This window comes from Camelus ferus, chromosome 34 (assembly GCF_009834535.1).
Source record: "Camelus ferus isolate YT-003-E chromosome 34, BCGSAC_Cfer_1.0, whole genome shotgun sequence".
Taxonomy (NCBI): domain Eukaryota; kingdom Metazoa; phylum Chordata; class Mammalia; order Artiodactyla; family Camelidae; genus Camelus; species Camelus ferus.
This window is the reverse complement of record NC_045729.1, coordinates 13,578,590-13,591,821: the sequence shown is the minus strand read 5'-3', so window position 1 is coordinate 13,591,821 and position 13,232 is coordinate 13,578,590. Positions and strand designations below refer to the sequence as shown.

At 43.5% G+C, this 13,232-nt stretch overlaps 1 protein-coding gene across 1 annotated transcript; it reads left to right on the top strand.

Annotated features, from left to right (window-relative positions):
* Positions 1-1,339: 1,339 nt before the first annotated feature.
* DDX47 (DEAD-box helicase 47) lies at positions 1,340-12,846 on the top strand. Its single transcript, XM_006192122.3, has 12 exons — positions 1,340-1,492; positions 2,175-2,268; positions 5,169-5,357; positions 5,602-5,673; positions 5,896-6,014; positions 6,566-6,637; positions 6,766-6,882; positions 7,429-7,575; positions 8,105-8,242; positions 9,868-9,938; positions 10,503-10,632; positions 12,279-12,846. The coding sequence occupies exons 1-12, from the start codon at positions 1,406-1,408 to the stop codon at positions 12,408-12,410; spliced, it is 1,368 nt and encodes a 455-aa protein (XP_006192184.1). The 5' UTR covers positions 1,340-1,405; the 3' UTR covers positions 12,411-12,846.
* The last annotated feature ends 386 nt before the right edge of the window (positions 12,847-13,232 follow it).

Here is a 13,232-nt window from a genome sequence, read left to right as displayed (position 1 = left end):
CCAGGCCTCTTCGCTCTGCTTCCCTGAACTTTCCCATCGAGTCTTCACTTTCTCCCAGCACTTAAAAAAAAAAAAACTTTAAAAAAATAGATTTTTCTATTTATTTGTGTTTAACAGAGGTACTGGGGATTGAACCCAAGACCTCGTGCATGCTAAGCATGAGCTATACCTTCCCCCACTATGTATATATTATCTTTTATCCCCAGATCCCCAATTCCCAATTTTTCCCCAATTCTTCTTCCCCTGCAGGCAACCATTCTAAAATGTCTAAAGTGGATCTTTCTGTTTGTATGTGTTCCAGCAGAAAGTGGTATCTTGTGGGCATATGTTTCCTTTTTTTTTTTTTTTTAACATTTTTTATTGATTTATAATCATTTTACATTGTGGGCATATATTTCAAAGGTACGTGATGATGTATTTTATGCTTTTCTCATTCAGCACCAGGTTTTTGAGACCTAGCCATATGGTCATGGGCATGCTTGTCCACACCACGCACACATTTTAATTAGCCACTCCCCCAGTGGTGGACACCAGCTTGTCTCCATCTCCCCACCTCCAGAATAACACTGCACTGGACACCCTGGCACCACAGCAGAACCTGCATCCTGGGCCACAGGCATGTGCTTGCTGGGCACAGAGCATGCAAGATGCTGAACTGGCCTCAGTAGTGGCAGACTGCCATCCAGAACAGCCTCACTGGCTACACTGCCTCAGGGCCTTTGTGCTTGCTGTTCCCTCCGTCTGAAATAATTATCCCCTGGGCTCTTGAAGGAACTTTTTTTCTGCTTACTAGTGAGGTCTCAGCTTAAACATCAAGACTTCAGAGATGCCTTCCCCGGTCTTGCTGTTATCCCCACAAACCACCTTCCCAGGTTGCTGGACATCATTTTGATTTCCCTTTGTTACATAATTGCACTTTCCACAGAGTGAAATGATCTGGGATCACTTACTATCTGTCTTCTCACGAGGACAAGGGTTCCTGTCCTGTTCATTAGGCACTTAGCATAGCCCTATGATAGGCTCTCAACAAATATTATTGAATAAAGGAATGAAATAATTATAATAAATAAATAGTACTGTGACAGGAACACGTTCAAAATTCTATGGTCAGAAGAGCGAGAAACATAGCGGTTGTGAGAGGTGGGGAAAGCTTTTTAAAAGAGACCGAAAAGGCAGACAGGAGGCCCTGGTCATCGGGCCCTTTTGCACTCGGCTCAGTTCCACAAATCCAAACACCTATATCCATCACTAACTTTTCACTGCTTTTCCACGATGCAGGCTGATGCAAATCTCGGCAAGCCCGCAAGGGGGCGCGCACAACACGCAGCCTGGGGGAGAATTAAAAAAAACTACATTTCCCAGTGTTCCGCGCGCCGCCGACCCACTTCCGGAGCCCGCGGACAGCATGGCGGCGTTGGAGGAGCACGGTTCACCGGCCGAAGCGGCCCAGACGGCGGTAGGGGAGGAGGAAACGAAAACATTTAAAGACCTGGTAAGAATGGATGACGCTGGCCTGCCTTTGTACTGAATTGACCAGGCGCGGGCAGAGTCCGGTTGCCTTCGACCGCGGCTGCCGGTGTGCAGAGGCAGCCGGGGCCTAGCTCTGGTCCTCCCCCGCCACCCCGGCTTTCGGAAGCTCGGGTTTCGGACGTGCACCCTCAGCTCTGGGTTTGGGTCGTGGAAGGGCTGCCGGTCCGCGAGAGCCCCCGGTTGCCCTTTTCAACTCCACCAAGGTGGCAGGCAACGTTGTGTCTGTCCAGAATGATGCATGTGGTGCGAATCGGCTTTTAGTGTATCTGGGACTTGGGTTCGGGTGAATAGGGTTTGAATTCCGACACAGTCGCTGACCAGAGGCGCGTTGTTTTTGTCCCTTACTTTCCACATCTGTAAATTGGGGATAACTGTAAGGACCTCATAGAACTGTGAGGATTAAATGAAGTAACACAGGGAAAGAACTTGGCTTTTCCCTGGTGAGTGGAAAAGGGATCGGTAAGTCTTGATGTCTCAGTACTTACAGTAAAGGAGAGGACTGAGTAGGCTCACGCCAAATACCTTGTGAATCAAAGAGGGATGCGCATGTCACCTGCAAGGCGGCTCTGACAGTCGTGTACTGATGAGGCAGGCGGTTTTTGTGTATTGTTCTTTGTTAAAGTGCATTTTTTCCAAATCCTAAGGGTGTGACAGATGTGTTGTGTGAAGCCTGTGACCAGCTGGGATGGACAAAGCCCACCAAGATCCAGATTGAAGCTATTCCTTTGGCCTTACAAGGTAGGTTGAAATTAAATACGCGGCCTGGTACAGATTCAGTATGACGTTGCACATACTCAATTAAGTACTTATTACTTTTGAGAGCTATTGCTCACATAGGTCAAGCGAAATAAAAATATGTTCGCGAAAGATATCAAAGTTTGTGGCTTACTGGCTTTTGGAAAATAATCCTCCAGTTTTCCTGAGCTTCCTGTAAGGGGGTTTGTTGTCTGCAGCAGATGCCAACTTTAAGGAAGCACTAGATTAAAGTGTACTAATAGGAAACTTGTTAGAAATTATGGATCAGTAAGTGCAGATTTATGTAAGGGTGTCTGGAAGGCATGTTAGTATCTAGAGGAGTTGAGAATTTTCACAGTGGGACAGATGTATCACATTTGCAGAAGAGTGGTTAGCCTGTTGGTTGATGACTAGTGGGATGGACTTTCATAGGAGTCGAGGTAAAACCTTGTTCTAAAGATTCCCAAAGCCCACTTTTTAGGATTAGAGTGGGTGGTAACAGAGACCCAGCAGTATTAGTTACCTGGAATTTATTAAGATCTTCAGAGAAAGTGAAGATAATCTTAGCTATATTACTATAAGAAGAGGGTGACATTTTGGGGGTCCCTCATCCCTTTGAGAGTCAAATAAAATTATTTCTTCCCATAAAATGTGTAAATATATCTATATATAAAACTTAACTCCTTTAAAAACATTAGGGGAAAAAAAAACCCCAAAGCAAACAAACAAAAAACCCAGCTTAACTCCTTACCCTGAATTCTTCTTCCACAAGTCCCGGGTTAGGAACTGAGTGCATTTGGTTTGGAGAAGAGGAGGGTTAGGGGGTGGGATATGATCATTGGCTTTAGTGATTTGAAGAGCTGTCATGTGAAAAAGGAATTAGGCTTATTCTGTGAAATTCCATTTGCTGCTTCCATAAATAGGTACTGAGTATTTGATATAACTGTAAGGCACTGAGAGGTAAGATTCTGCCCTCTCCAATAGCTTACAGTCTAGTAAGAACATTATTATAGTAAATTTATTCGAAGGTGGGCAGGGACATAAAGTTACATTTGAAGTCTTCTGAGAGAGCAGAATAGAGTACTTCTAATTGGAATGGGATGGAGAAATTTATTTCATTTTACTTTTTGGCTAGGAATATTTAAAATGAACCTTGGAGACCGAATAGGATTTAGACATTCAGATGTGATGGGAGGGGAGGACTTTCTAGGCATAGGGAACAGCATGAAGAAAGGCCAAGGAGGCTGGAAAGCCTGGGTGTGTGTGGAGACCTGTGGAGTTCTTAAAAGAGAGGCTAGAAAAGATTAGCAACGCGAATGGGGCCAGATTATACAGGACTCGAATGCTGGGTAAAGGAATTCGGCCTTTGTTCCATACAGTGGAGTGCTTATGGAAGATTGTTTTAGCAGGAGAATGAAATTCTTAGAGTTGTATTCATGGATGATTAATCTCATAGCTGTGTAAGATAGTTTAGAGATGGGGGGCTAGGAGATCATTTAGGAAATCATTGCAATAATTTTGGCAATAAATAATGGGTAGGGTAGTGGTAGTGAGAATGAAAAGATAAAATGATAGAAAAAGAATCATAAAGTTACACCCAGTTTGTTAAGTGGAAGGCAAGGGGTGGGGAAGCATAAGATGACTGCAGGGTTTCTAGCTTTTTAGGACATGTTACTGGTGTACCACTGATGTAAAAAGGAAACTCAGGAGGAAAAAATAATTTTAGGAAAGATTAGTTCAGCTGGAAATAATTGATTTCAAGTATCAGAGTAGACCAACACAGTTGGAACAAAGGGATTCGAGCTTGATGAAGATGCCTCCAGAGCTGGATATAGACACCAAATCCAAAGAGTTTGTTGCTGAAACTGTGAAAAAGGGTAAGGTTGCCAGATGAGGTCAAGGGATGACAGGGAGGAGAAACAGAGACCCAGGAGAGGGTTGAAAATGGTGAGAGAGTAGGTTCACACAAATCAGGCTACATCTGGGAAAAGGGGGTTTACTGTAGGGTTAGCCTCTGGGTGAGGAAGCCTCGGCAGTCCTGCAGTCAGGCAATAACGTGAGCGTCACTGTGGAGGTCATTAGTCAACAGGAAGCCTTCCCGCCGGGTGCTGTCCTAGCGCTCGACTACCTTGTGGGCAGCTGCCAGCCTGAAGACCATGTCTTGGATTGGGAATTAATTTCCAGATCTTCTCAGTTAATGGCCTGCTTGGCGTGGGGACCCACTGTTAAGGAATTACTTCTGGCATCTTCCCTCGGAAGGAGCAGTGTAAACGGTGTGCTCTGAAGCTCCTTGGCTCCTCCTTATGCAGTCAGGCCTGGAGTTTATCTTCCTAAAGAGTAACATTGGTCATGATAATCCCTGCTTGAAATCCTTCAGTTCCTCTCTCTTGTAGGAAGGCATCCAAACTCCTTAGCGAGGCTCTGAGTCTCCTCATTCTCCTTTTTTCCCCCTTTGACTTCTGTGTTCCAGCCACATTGTACTTCTCAGTCTCCCTACTCATGCTACGTTCTTCAAGGCCTCCATCCTCTTTCCTCATAGAGGACTGTTCTTCCTTGCCTTCTTTGCTTAGTTCCAGATTTAATTCACCCATCACCTCTGTTACCCTACCCTGACTCCTCTGGGCAGTAAGTTACTCCCTCCTTTGTGTTCTCACTGTACCTTGCGGGGGACCTGTGTTAAAACTTTTGTCGTATTACAACATACTTGTGTATTTCACCACTGGATTTTGAACTTATTTAGGGCAGAGACCATGTTTTCTGTCTAGTTAATCTTCCTCTCCCTCAGTAATTCATTTTATTTATTCATGGTCTACTTTGTGCCCACCATTGAGTCATTGTGGAATAATGTGGAAATGATACGGGGAGCATTTTTTTTGCTATTAGATGTTTTCTTTGTCTTCTAGGTCGTGATATCATTGGGCTGGCGGAAACTGGCTCTGGGAAGACAGGGGCCTTTGCTTTGCCCATTCTGAACGCACTGCTGGAGACGCCCCAGCGTTTGTTTGCCTTGGTTCTCACCCCCACTCGGGAGCTGGCCTTTCAGATCTCAGAGCAGTTTGAAGCCCTGGGGTCTTCCATTGGGGTGCAGACTGGTAAGTGTCTGAGAGGAAAGGAATCTTCAGAGTTTCTTCACAGGTTGAGAATGAGGGTGAAGGGAGTATTATTAACACGAGTTCATTGACCTTAAGACCTGATTTGGTATTTTAGCTTTGGGGAGAGTCGTAACTGTAAGGGAAGAAAAATTAAAGTAGAAATCTGGCATTGGCTTTAAAAGATGTTCAGTGAACTATGGGGAAAATTAAGGATCTCTTTTCAATATTCTTTTTATTTTTGTAGCTGTGATTGTAGGTGGAATTGATTCGATGTCCCAATCTCTAGCCCTGGCGAAAAAACCGCATATAGTAATAGGTGAGTAACTGATGACGGTAAAAGACCCTGGTGATGATGAATTGGAGAACACCTGCCGATGTTGGATGTGACTTATTTGTGTGGAATGAGTTCACAGAAAGGATTTTTATAACCCTGTTTAATTTGTTTTAATTTCTGAAATTCTAATTAGGAGAGGGTGGTAACTTTCTTTCTGTCCTTTTTTTTAAAACTTTGCCCTGTCTCCTAAACGTTTCCTGGTAGCAACTCCTGGTCGCCTGATCGACCACTTGGAAAATACAAAAGGTTTCAATTTAAGAGCCCTCAAGTACTTGGTCATGGACGAAGCAGACCGAATACTGAATATGGACTTTGAGACAGAGGTGAGCTCTCGCTGTCTTTCCTCCTCTTGGAGCATCTCAAATGTCCTGTTTTAGAACCAGGTTCATGGCACATCTGCCTGAGCGGAGCACTTAACTGTTGTCAGTTAATGTGACGTCTCTGCTACTTTTTTCATGCTTGATACCCTTCGCACTGTCAGGTCCTCAGCATCCTCTTTAGAGTAGAGTCTGACCCTGATTCCAGAGATGAGAAATATCAAAACCAGATTTTCTCTTCCATTCCCCTTAAAATGTCTTTACTTTCTTCAATGACCCACTCATCATAGTTGATTAATGCTTATTCTTGACTTTCTCTTAAGTTCACTCTACTGATTTAAACTGTTCTTTCCTCTGATGGCATTATCTTTTTGATAGCACCTGAGATGGTATCAAATAGTAAATACCAGTATATTTTAGCTGAACTGAATCAAAGTTTGAGTCCCCAAGTCCCCACAGAGATGTATTTAGTTTGTTACTCTCAGTCTCCTGCACAAAGCCTTTGCAGGTGTCCAGTCTAAATGTTTTATTGGTACCCTCTGCTCTTGGTGTCTTAGGTTGACAAGATCCTAAAAGTGATTCCCCGCGATCGGAAAACGTTTCTCTTCTCTGCTACCATGACCAAGAAGGTGAGATTTTTCTAGGGCTTCCCTTTTCTTCTTTATAAGAATTGGTAAGTAGAAACAGAGTAATAGTAACAATAATAAAAATAGAACATTTAGGAATCAGTGTACTATTCTAGGTTTTCTCTCTTCAGGTGCAGAAACTCCAGCGAGCAGCACTGAAGAATCCTGTGAAATGTGCCGTTTCCTCTAAATACCAGACGGTTGAGAAGCTACAGCAGTATTACCTTTTTATTCCTTCTAAATTCAAGGTGAAGTGTTCACGCTGATCATTCCTGCCTCTGCCTCTCCCTCTCCTTCTTAACCAAAGTATCTGAAAATGTGTCAACCCTTGATTAAGAGCTGTGCTACAGATTGGAGCCTGTTCTGTTTGTTTTAGAATGTGGACTGTTCTTACATTTATCATTGATAAAGTCAAACATTCCGGGAATTCACAACATATTAAACCACAGTAATGAAGTTATGATATAATTCTTTCCTAACCCCATCCTTGGGGCGGTTTTTCTTTTGTCTGCTTATTGTGTGGCTTTTTTCTGGGCAAGGTACCCTAGTTTTGTGCTTTGATGTAAGGTTTTTTGTATCTGCTGAGTACAGATCTTACATTTGGCTTCAGGCCATATGTGAGACCTACGGTTTGCAGGGATGACAGTGCTGGTTAAGGAGGGCGAAGCTGGCAGCTGGGGGTCTGGATAAGTGAGAAGCAACTGTAGGCTTAGTCTCTTACCTAATTTGTATGCCCAGGACTCCACCCTTCCCCCACGTTCGATTACATGTATTATCTTGGCTTTCTGACATAGGATACGTACCTGGTTTATATTCTAAATGAACTGGCTGGAAACTCCTTTATGATATTCTGCAGCACCTGTAACAACACTCAGAGGACAGCATTGCTACTCCGGAATCTTGGATTCACTGCCATCCCCCTCCATGGACAGATGAGTCAGGTAACTCTTCTTCAGCATCGCCAGGTGGTAAACTGGGGGCGTGAGAAAGATAACCTTACAGCAGGAGATTTCTGCAGTAGCATCACCTGACATTAATGCATCTTCCCATAGGTGTTCTGATTTTATGCTGCTTCCTCCTTTCAGGATAGCAGGAGGCACAGATTAGAACTGTCCACAGGTAGTTGTCTGGTATGGAAGCTGCTGAGTTAGTTTATTCAGGGAATAGTGATTCCTTGGTCTCTAAAGGCGTTGAATGAATTATTTCTCAATTAATTTTCTGTCGTGTTAAACTATCTCTGTTTCATGTTGCTGTTTTCTAGCTTTAGTCTTACATCTTTGTTGTTGTTGTTGCTTCCATGTTTCCTTTTGACCTGTGAAGCCCAGTTCAGACTTAGGGAGAAACATCCTTTTAAAAATTTCTGTCTTGGTTTTTGTATTTAGTGTGCCTAGTGTGTGTGTCTTGGATTCCAAGATTTCTTAGTTTTTCAAGATTAAAATTCTTTTCGTTTCTTCTTTTTCATCATCTCAGAGCAAGCGCCTAGGATCCCTTAATAAGTTTAAGGCAAAGGCTCGTTCCATTCTTCTAGCAACTGATGTGGCAAGCCGGGGTTTGGACATACCTCATGTGGATGTGGTTGTGAACTTTGACATTCCCACTCATTCCAAGGTGAGTCCAATGCTGACCTGACCTCCTAGCCCCAGAGTGTATTTCTGGTCATTCTTTCCTTCTTCCTTTCTTTTCCTTCCTTCCTTTCTTTTTTCAATTGAAGTATAATTGACATGTAACATTATATTAGTTTCAGGTTTAAAATGTAATAATTCAGTATTTGTGTATATTGTGAAATGGTTGCAGTAAGTCTAGTTAACATCCATCACCATATATAGTTAGAAATATTTTTTTTTCTTGTGATGAGAACTTCTAAGATCTATTCTCTTAGCAACTTTCAAATATGCAGTACAGTATTATTAACTACAGTCACTATGTTGTATGTTACACCTCCATGACCTACTAATTTTATAACTGAAATTTGTACCTTTTGACCTCCTCCACCCATTTCTCTCACACATATGCACGCACACACACATACTCTCTCTCTCTCCCTCATACACTCTCATACTCTCATCCCTGCGCCCGGCAACCACCAGAGCTGTTCTCTATATCTGAGTCTGAGCTCAGTTGTTGTCGTTGTGGATTCCACGTATAGGTGAGATCTTGGTATTTTGACTTAGTTCACTTAGCCTCACACCCTCAAGGTCCACTCATGCTATCATGAGTGGGAAGATTTCATTCTTTTTTTTTTAATGGCTGAATAGTATTTCATTGTATCCAAAATGTATTCCTTAATGGAATGTTTTCTATGTTTCCTTAGTTACAACATTAGGGTTTTTTGGGAGGGGGTTAGTCCTTGATTAGTTAAGTATCAAAAATTGGGAAAGATCTTGATTTGTTCATTCTCATCATCTTGCACGTGCCTGAGGACGTGATGTCAATGAATGTGAATGAAGGAGCGGGGGAGAAGTGTCGGATGCTCGCAGTCGGAGGAGCAGACGCACCACGTGCTGACCTCTGTCAGTCTAGTTGATGAGAAGTGACGGCTTGCAGTCCTCAGTGCAGTACAGGGTTTCTCAGCCCCAGCACCGTTAATGCCTCGGGCCGGGAATCCTTTGTTGTGGGGCTGTCCTTTGCATTGTAGGATGCTTAGCAGCATTGCTGGCCTCTGTGCACAGGTGACACAGTGACAACCCAGTACGTTTCCAGACTTCCCAAATGCCCCTGGGAAGGACAGCCCCCCTTTTCCCTGCCCCTGAGAGCAGCTGGTGTCTCTCGGCTGTGTGTTAAACTCCCGTGGACAAGGTGCTGTCTCTCCTGATTTTCACACTAACTCTGTGAGTTTGGGCGTGTGTTTGTACCCCATTTTACAGAGAGAAACCAAGGTTGAGAGAGGTCATGTGACCTGCAGACAGTTGTGCGGCTAGGAGACGGTGGGCGCAGAGCGGTGACCCAGGCCTGCCTTAGGCCCAGTGCTGCCTTCCTTTACACCATCTGTCTGTAAGCACGTAGATGTGCTTTGTAGATTTGTTTTCTATAAAAGAAAAGAAACGGCGATCAATTTTGTGCCATGAGGAGAATAAAAAAAGTGAAGTAGATTTATCTCAACAAATCACCCCGTCCGTTTCTCCGTTTTCCAGCACAAATCTGTTTTCTTTCCAAGACTTGTGGTAAGACTTCACATGCATGGTTTTTAATTTATATTCCATCTACCTCAAGTTTACTTACCCTTTTTGTTTCAGGATTACATCCATCGAGTAGGTCGAACAGCTCGGGCTGGGCGCTCTGGAAAGGCCATCACCTTTGTCACCCAGTAAGTGACTGGACGTTAGGGCAAAGCAATGTAGGGAACAGAGCAGGACTTTGGAGCAGTCTGACTTGGAACCTGGCTTCACCACTTACTAGAATAGTCATTTAACTCCCCTCATCCTGTTTGCATCATTTGTGAAACAGAAATAATAGTGCCTGCCTAGCAGGGTTTTAGTGAAGACTGAAGAGACATGCGCAGAAGCATGTACTGTCCCGTGGGTGTGGAGTGAAGTCGTTGGCCTATGGAAGCACACAGGAACACCCTGTTATTTCACCTGCTCGAGCCAAAGAGCAGTGACCTTTCCCTCAACTCAAAGTAATAGAGTAACTATTATGATTTTGTTTTCTAAAGGAACAAATTGTTACGTGCCCAGGGCTTTTCTGGGAGTAAGGGATACATGGGGTGCTTTTCTGCTGGGCTGTGCGCAGGAGGTTGCTCTTTACCAGCACTCTGAAAAGGGATCACAGACGGGTACTGTTTAGAGCTGTGGCTCCTGTCGCATCGGGTTTGGAGTAGATAGGTGTGTGTGGCCAGCCAGCCAGAGCCATGCCAGCTTTCCTTCCTCAGATACGATGTGGAGCTCTTCCAGCGCATAGAACACTTAATTGGGAAGAGACTGCCTGTTTTCCCAACTCAGGATGACGAGGTTATGATGCTGACAGAACGTGTGACTGAAGCCCAAAGATTTGCCCGAATGGTACGCATCGCCTTTTCTCACTAGCTTCTAGGCAAATGATACCAACCACGTGCAAGACACTTTATCGTGTTAATCCTCCTAATAAACTGTTATATTATTCTAAATTTGAGGTAAGTGTACTAAAGCGTAGAGATCCTAGGCAGTTTGCTTTCGACCCTATAACTAAATGCTTGAATCACGGTTTGGACTCAGTCTGACCACAGTGGTCATGTTCCCTGCCACCGTTCATGTTTCACGTGTGCCAAGAAGCCCTTTGGACTTGAGATCAGAAGATGCGGCTATGAACTGTGAGCTTGGACAGAGTGTCTGATCTCTCAGAATCGGTTCCTCACCTGTAACTTGGGGATAATACTTGCGTTGCAAGGTTTTATGAGCACGGATAAGCTGATATAAATGGCGCAGTTGCCAGCAGTAGCTGCCGCAGTTGGAGTGGAGGTGAGAAGTTCTGCAGGAGCGCCCCTGCACTGCTGCCGGCTCCCTGCAGTGCTTGCCAGAGGCTTCACTGCCCACGGGGCTCTTTCTGAGAAGCTCAAGTGTGGATTTGTCTTTTTTTTTTCTGCCCACGTGGAATTCTTTGTTTGGTATTTTTGTTTATAAAAATACTACATGTGCATTGGGAAACATTTTTAGAAAATAGAGAAAAGATTAAAATAGTAAATGAAACACATAAACCACTCCCCCCATAGAAAACAGTTGATAACAGTTAATTATTTTTCTTTCTTTAGCCATAATTAGACTTTAAACGTGTATCGTTTTTCTTTTTCAACAAATATAGATTCACGTGATCACTTTTTTTTCCTCCACATTTTAACCTTATTCACAGTGCTTCATCTAGGCTGTCTCTTGGCACAGATTCGATTTAATTACCTTACTTTCCTAAACACCCGAGGCAGGAGTCATTTCTTAGAGTCGTTGAAAGTTCCTTCTGAATCAAGGGAAATCAAATTATGACTTCTAGACTTTGCATTAGGTATATTTTATTGCTTTCCAATTTTTTGAAAATTGTTGGTCTGAGGAGAGCGAGTTCAGATTTTTAAGAACAGCATCACTTGCAGGTTTGGAAGCCCTGTTATCTTCGACGCTGGTGTCTTAGAGTCCTCATGCGCTCACTGCTTAATGGCTACACAGAGTTTTGTTACGAGCACATAACATGATTGACACTGATGTGTGTTTATGCTTTTTCCAATTTTTTGTATTTTAACTAGTCCTGTGTTGAGCATCCTCATATGTACAGCTTTGCACACTTGTCTTGTTTCCTTAGAATAAACTCCTAGAAGCAGAATTGAATTATTAGGTGGAGGAGCTTACAGTTAAAATTCAAATTCATACAGGATGCCAGACTGCCCCCTGGAAAAGCTATAGCAGTTTACACTGTGAGTGACCATATATGTGAATGTCCCCACAGCTTGAGTACTGGATGTTACCGTTCTCTCAAATCTTTGCTGGTCTGCCGTCTGAAAATAGTAGCTTATTGTTTAATTTTCATGTCTGATTACTAATAAGGTTAACGTTTTTGTACATTGGGATTTTGGTCATATTCCTTTGCTAACATGAGGTAGTAAGGAGTTACTCAGCATTTGATTTTAAGGAGAGGAGGCCAGGATGTGACAGTCATTCATTTTCAGTCCCATCCTGTTTTCTTGCAGGAGTTACGGGAGCATGGGGAAAAGAAGAAACGCACGCGGGAGGATGCCGGGGACAATGACGATACGGAGGGTGCCATCGGTGTCAGGAACAAGGTGGCTGGAGGGAAAATGAAGAAACGGAAAGGCCGTTAATTTCTTTTGTAAAGACTTGATTTCTGCTTTCTGTCCTGTGAAGAGAGTTGGAGGAGAGAATGGGACCCCTTCCAGCCGAGTTCCTCAGGCTGAAATCCAACAGAATTGTATCCAGAATCTGCTCAGCTCACCCAGGGCTCGTCCCCTTTCTGTGTGTGAGAGCACCATTGCTGCAGCGCTGACGTCAAGACCGTGACTGTTACCGACTTTGGTTCCTTGCTCCTGACATGAGTCAGGTGTGCTGCTCTGTCACGTCACACAGACCTTTGCTTTTTTCAGCTGCAAGTCAAGGATGGGGTTGATGAAGCACTTGGCCTGTAATTGTAAAGAAAAGGAGCTTTTACATCTGTAAAATGGTGATACGTAAGCAGCCTCAGCTTGTGTTTCATGAGACCTAATGGGAAATAATAAATTTATTATTTTTAAACGATTCAAACTCCTTGAGGACCTTTTTAGGTGAAAGACTTTATAGATTTAACTGAGATCTTCCTAATCGGCAAGAAACTGACAGGTGGGGGGAGGGTGTAGCTCAGCGGTAGAGCGCGTGCTCAGCATGCACAAGGTCCTCGTTCAGTCCCCAGTACGCCACTGAAAAAACAAACAACTAAATAAACCTAATTGCCTCTCCCTGCGGAAAAAAAGAAAAAAAAAAGTGAAACTGACAATGCTGGTTTCATGGCAAAGTCATTGATTGTCCTTAATTTAAGGTAAATGTTATAATTTTTAAAAAAATGAGCAAAGGAACTAGAAGGTGGATGGCTTTGAAAAGGAAGTCCTGCCTAAAAGGAAGTTGTGTTTTTCTTGGGGATGGAGTAAAATCTG

Bases quoted from the DNA above. Each gene is read 5' to 3' on its own strand.
- DDX47 (XM_006192122.3), top strand. From the start codon at position 1,406: ATGGCGGCGTTGGAGGAGCACGGTTCACCGGCCGAAGCGGCCCAGACG. The intron at 1,493-2,174 runs GTAAGAATGGAT...CCAAATCCTAAG, and splicing joins CGAAAACATTTAAAGACCTG to GGTGTGACAGATGTGTTGTG. The intron at 6,883-7,428 runs GTGAAGTGTTCA...TTTCTGACATAG, and splicing joins TTATTCCTTCTAAATTCAAG to GATACGTACCTGGTTTATAT.